The sequence below is a fragment of the Crocodylus porosus genome, unplaced genomic scaffold, assembly GCF_001723895.1.
Source record: "Crocodylus porosus isolate Cpor-Errol unplaced genomic scaffold, CroPor_comp1, whole genome shotgun sequence".
NCBI classification, from domain to species: domain Eukaryota; kingdom Metazoa; phylum Chordata; order Crocodylia; family Crocodylidae; genus Crocodylus; species Crocodylus porosus.
This window is the reverse complement of record NW_017728910.1, coordinates 30,417,792-30,423,048: the sequence shown is the minus strand read 5'-3', so window position 1 is coordinate 30,423,048 and position 5,257 is coordinate 30,417,792. Positions and strand designations below refer to the sequence as shown.

Sequence of the window (5,257 nt, the reverse complement as noted above, 5' to 3'; positions counted from 1 at the left end):
ACACACACACACACACACACACACACACACACACACACACACACACACACACACCAACCCTTATATACCCGAGACAGCTATTCTCTTCACCAATAGCCATGAAAAGTAGTAGAGAAACAATGATGTGATCACAGCAGAGAGAGATAAGTTAGTGTTCTTATTCTTTCAACTTATAAGTATTTGCCCTAGTCCTAGGAGTAATTGTTGTTTTTGTAGAAATGAATTAGATGAAGACTTATAGTACATTTTTTCTAGTTTTCTAGTATATGGTTAAATCACAGTGAGACACTTCAACTGTTGGGCAAATTTGGACTGTGTAGGGCAGATACATATAGAAAAATAATTAGACCCTTGCTATACTTCTGTTAATTCTGGTGCAGTCTTCTTTTATGATAAAGATATTTGTGTTCAGTGTGTATGTGTGTGTGTGTATGTACACACACACAGACAACTGAAATGTTCTATTTATATAAGAATTCTTGAAGGTTTTTTCAGAACCACATGTCTAGAACAGAAATTAACTAACTACATGTTTTAGTAGTAAAGAGGAATGCCTACAAAGTACTCAAAAATCTTGAAAAAAGCTTATGTCATAATCATAGTAGAGTGTGACATACACTTCACATTATAAAATATAAACAAGATTTGCATAGACAATTAGACTTGTTTAGACAATTGGACTTATTTTGATACTGCAAATAAAAATATATAATAGAATCTTTAGATCACAAAAATAACAAGCAAGCAAGATATCTTGAACATTCAGGCACAGGAGCCTTGTGGCATATTCTGGAAGGACTATAAAGTAGCATAGAGTTTCTCTCTTTCTTGAAATGTTTCAAATCCAACACAGGATTTTACGACCACACTCCTGCTCGTTGGTTCTTGTTCCCAGTTTGTTCAAAAAACATGAAATCCTAAATGAGGGAAGAGGAACAACAAAACAATTGTAAATTAGTGATTTCTGAAATACCATTTATACAGTTCACAGCAATCTTTGTTATTTTGCAGATAGTTCAAAATAGTGTTTCTGCCTTTTGGATCAATTGATGCAATCTTGAAGGTTTAAAATTTTCTTAGAAGATCTGTTTGTTAGTATTAGGTCTGAGAAATGGCTTCTGACCACATAGCTTTCAAAACAAAGCAGCCACAATTTCTGCTTTTCAGTTTACTATTTTTAAAGTGAAGTGACGGTGGAGGGGGGACCTGGAGGAATCTGCATGACATGAAGTATCATTTATCAAAATTTACCTAAAAAAAAAATATATATATTCCCTTCTGTCCACAGAATGGTTACAATATACTCCTGCCTGCTTGATTTTGAGCCAAAGTAGACCAGTCATCTTGTCAATCATTAGTAGCATGAGACACTCTATCCCTTATTTTATTTTCCTTTTGAGTCTGCATATTATTACCTTGACTGAGGAAACAATCTTAAGAAAGAAAGGTGGATTTTCCCCAAATTGGAGAGTCAAGAGAGTAGGATGGAGGGTGGAGTAAAGTAGTTTTCCTATTGACATGCTTTGGATAATTTTTCCTTTTGAAATACACCTGAATCTTTTGATGTCAGATTTTTCTCTCTACTCTGGATTTTTTTCTTTTTTTTCAAAGGGAGCTGTCTATTGTTTGGAAAAAAAAAAACAAACCACACCACACCACACCCTTTCTTATTTGTCATACTGTGGTCTGCAGAGCCATTACAGCAGTGTCCCTCCAGAAGTAGGACTGTCCATTGGGTACAGGCTTCTAAAACAAAGTAGGTATCCATTCTATCACTCCCTTACATGGGAATTGTAGCTTAAATAATTCCTCCACTGACTAAAAATTAAGTGATCAACATATTGCATTTGTTGACTTTACGTAGCAAAGGTCACTTGGCTACCTAGCAAGTCTCATGATAAGAGATACATCTCCTCCCTCTGAAAACAATTGCTGGGGCAGGTCTTTAACATGTAGATACCTGCCAGACATGCATGTAAAGGCATGTTTGGATCATGCATTGGATCCTATCAATTGTATTTTCTGCCCTGCCATACATGCATGGCAGGAAGCGTGATTGTGGGATTGAGCGTGAGATCCCATCACAACTTACTACTGGTGCAGGAGGAGTGCACCCCACTGGGAGCCCAGGTCAGCTGAGGGGACTCCTTGTCACAGGAGAGCCTGGTGCACCCCTTCACCTGGGAGTCCCATCCACTGATTCAGACTCCCAGCCAAGGGGCTGTACCTGGCCACACATTCGATTAATGCCATCAAAGGAACCAACTGCAAAGTTACTAAACATTTTTTGTGGAACAACTTTGTGCTTATTCCTCGTTTTACGGTGCCATGAATTTCTTTAACATGTGGCTAGGTTACAACTTAGGATATGATTAGCTGGCTAATCAGGTCTTAAGTGTATCATGTGACTAAGGCCTTAATGAATGAAATTATCTTTACTTTGGAAATGAATGCTACAAATGGTCACAAGAACTTTTTGCCTTATTAAGACTGCCCTGGCCATTTAAAACATTTGGATCTTAATTAGATCTATTCCATATCCTGATAGGAAAGCTCCCTATTAAATCACAGAAAAATCTGACTATGGGTATAGGAAAAAAAAAAAATCTATCCATCGATAGATAGATAGATATAGCTCTTTAAACTGGAAGAGGAAGCTGCCTCTGCTGCTTGTGAATACACAGCAGCAGCTGTTCTGCTCTGAGGTCTTTGTGAGCCTGTAACTATGCAGTGAGCTACATACATCCATCCCTGGATGAAGCAGGGTTAAAGCTGGAAGTTCTGCTCCACTTGAATTGCTATAGAACCACTGTAGCTGTTATGTCTGTGTGCCTTGTTTATTGTGCTTTACAATTTCTGGTATAATGTGGGTCTCTCTGAAATGTGAAACATATGCTTAAACTTTGAGCACAGGATCACTTCTGTGTCTGTTCAATGCATGTGCTACTGATGGGACTTAAACGTTTTCACAAGTAGCTAAATTGTGACTTTAGTTAGTGCTATCTTAATATTTATATCTGCATGATAAAAATCATATACACAACAAACCCATGAAAAGGTTCTATTTTTTCAATTCCTTATTGATAATAAAGGGATTACCTATTATAGAATATAGAATCAGAGAATAAAAGGGATCACCTATTATAGAAGGTGAATCATTGGCATTTCTCTCTTTGAACTGTTGCCTCCACTCCTTTTCTTTCATTATTCCTAATCAGTAGCACAAAACTATTATGGTGCTTTCAGAAAGTATATGTTAACAAACTCCATGAGACTCCTGTGATATGGACTGGGCTAGAAGCATCCTTATATTAGCCTTCAGTGCAACAGATCAGTTAATTAGCATAACAGCCAAATGTATCCACCAACCCTTAATTGATATAGCACAGTAACAAAATGAAGCATCACAGGAACTAATAAGGCTATTCACATATTTAAAAGCAGCCATTCATATCTGATTTAGTATTTCAGATTTCAAATATAAACCCATCACCTGAAAAATTAATTTGCCATGCTCCCTATAAGCTTCATCCTTTATTCCACTGACTTCGGTGAGTCAAGGATTGACTCTTACACTAGTACAATTTAAATATGGATGAAAAGTGAGTTTATATTGGATATTAAAAAATTAGTGAATTACAGACTTACAATAAGGAAGCAAGCACCAATCATCACAGCTTTCATTTTAACATCAAGGTCCATTGGGAACTGGATTCCAAAATTATCAGCATCTGTAAATGCCTCTCTTACAAATCCAGTCCACTGCTTAGAAATTCTTCCAACTACATTTTCATTTGACTTCACCTGAAATAAAACAAGGTGTCAAAGTGCACCAATCAACATAAGAATTTCACATGTCCTTCTAAAGCTTCATAAAAATTTCAATGGCATTTGTTTATTTGTACACATTACAGCACTTGATAAACTTGTCTATGTCAGGCGTCGGCAATTATTTTAGCTGGCAGGCCACTTAATGAATTTTGGTGAGCTGGCAATGGCTGCACACAAAACTTTTCAGAAGATATTTTAACAAACTATACACACATGTACATACACATACATACACACACATACATACACATACACACTAAATATCAAATATCTATTATAACTAGGGCTGCACCAATAAGAGATACCGATAGCTGATTTTTAACGAGTCATATTGACCAGTACTGATCCAATTGCCAATATGCAGCCAGGCAGCTTGGAGACCAGTGTCCAGCTGGTAAATCTGTTGTGGGAAAAAGGGTGTGGGGGAGGGGGGAGGCCCCCATGGTGAAGGAGGGAGTAGGGCTGGGACAGGGGCAGGCACTGCACAGCCAGGGTGGCACATAGGACAGAGACATGGCTCCCGCTGCTACACGCACCCCAGGAGGGCACGGGAGGCATGTGCCCCTAGATCTGAATGCGGGATGAGGGTGGTCTGCCGCTGCGGGCTGGGGCCGGGGGGGTGCTGGGCTGTTCCCAGCAGGGGTCTGGGACGGGCTGCACTCAGGGCGGGTAGTGGTGGTGCTGGGAGGGGAGCTATGGCAAAATTGCTGTAGTCCCCCTCTCATCACTGCCGCCACCTACAGTGCACGCAGCCCTGGTCCAACCCCTCCGTCGACAAGAGCCCAGCACCTCCCCAACCCACAGCAGCAGCCTGCCCTGGTCCCACACACAAATCCAGGGGCACACACCCTCCCAGGGTGCACGCAGCGGCAGGAGGCACTACCCCATCCCTGCACCCTCCAGACGAGCTACTCATGGCTCCACCCCCTGCCCTGCCCCACCCTGGCTGGGCAGTGCCTGCCCCCACCCCAGCCCCCCCCCCTGCTGCTGCTGCCAGCTCCTGGCCCCAGGTCCCATTTCCTGGCCTGCCCCTCCCTCACCACTGGGGCCCCAGTCTGCCCACCCCCCACACCCCTTCCCCCCACACCAGATTTACCAGCAGGACCCTGATGCTGTCCACGCTGCCAGGCTTTGATTTTGGCCCCCTGCCTGCTGCGCTGTGGCTGCACGCATGCAGACAGGATTTAAATCAGCCACATCAGCCAAAAAAAGCTGATTGCCAATACTATCAATTTTCCTTATATCATTGCTAATCCAATATGGGACCGATGTATTGGTGCACCTCTAATTACAACATATTTTAATTTTATTTCAAGAAGTAATTTTTGTCCTTATTTATGTTTTTTGGAGTAGTTCATATAGAAGCCATTGCAAACAGCTCAAAATAGTCTTACTTTTGAACACTGTGGGGGGACTGGGTATGTCT

General features: G+C 41.2%; 1 protein-coding gene across 1 annotated transcript in view; it reads right to left on the bottom strand.

The window, feature by feature from the left end:
• Window positions 1–5: 5 nt before the first annotated feature.
• The window catches only part of LOC109308579 (phospholipid scramblase 1-like), a 33,660-nt gene continuing 28,408 nt past the window's right edge, over window positions 6–5,257 (bottom strand). The window contains exons 8-9 of the mRNA XM_019532958.1: window positions 3,649–3,804; window positions 6–917 (exon numbers count right to left, since the gene is read on the bottom strand). Of these exons, the coding sequence (XP_019388503.1) occupies window positions 858–917; window positions 3,649–3,804 (216 nt within the window). The 3' untranslated portion in view covers window positions 6–857. The remainder of the gene's footprint in view (window positions 918–3,648; window positions 3,805–5,257) is intronic.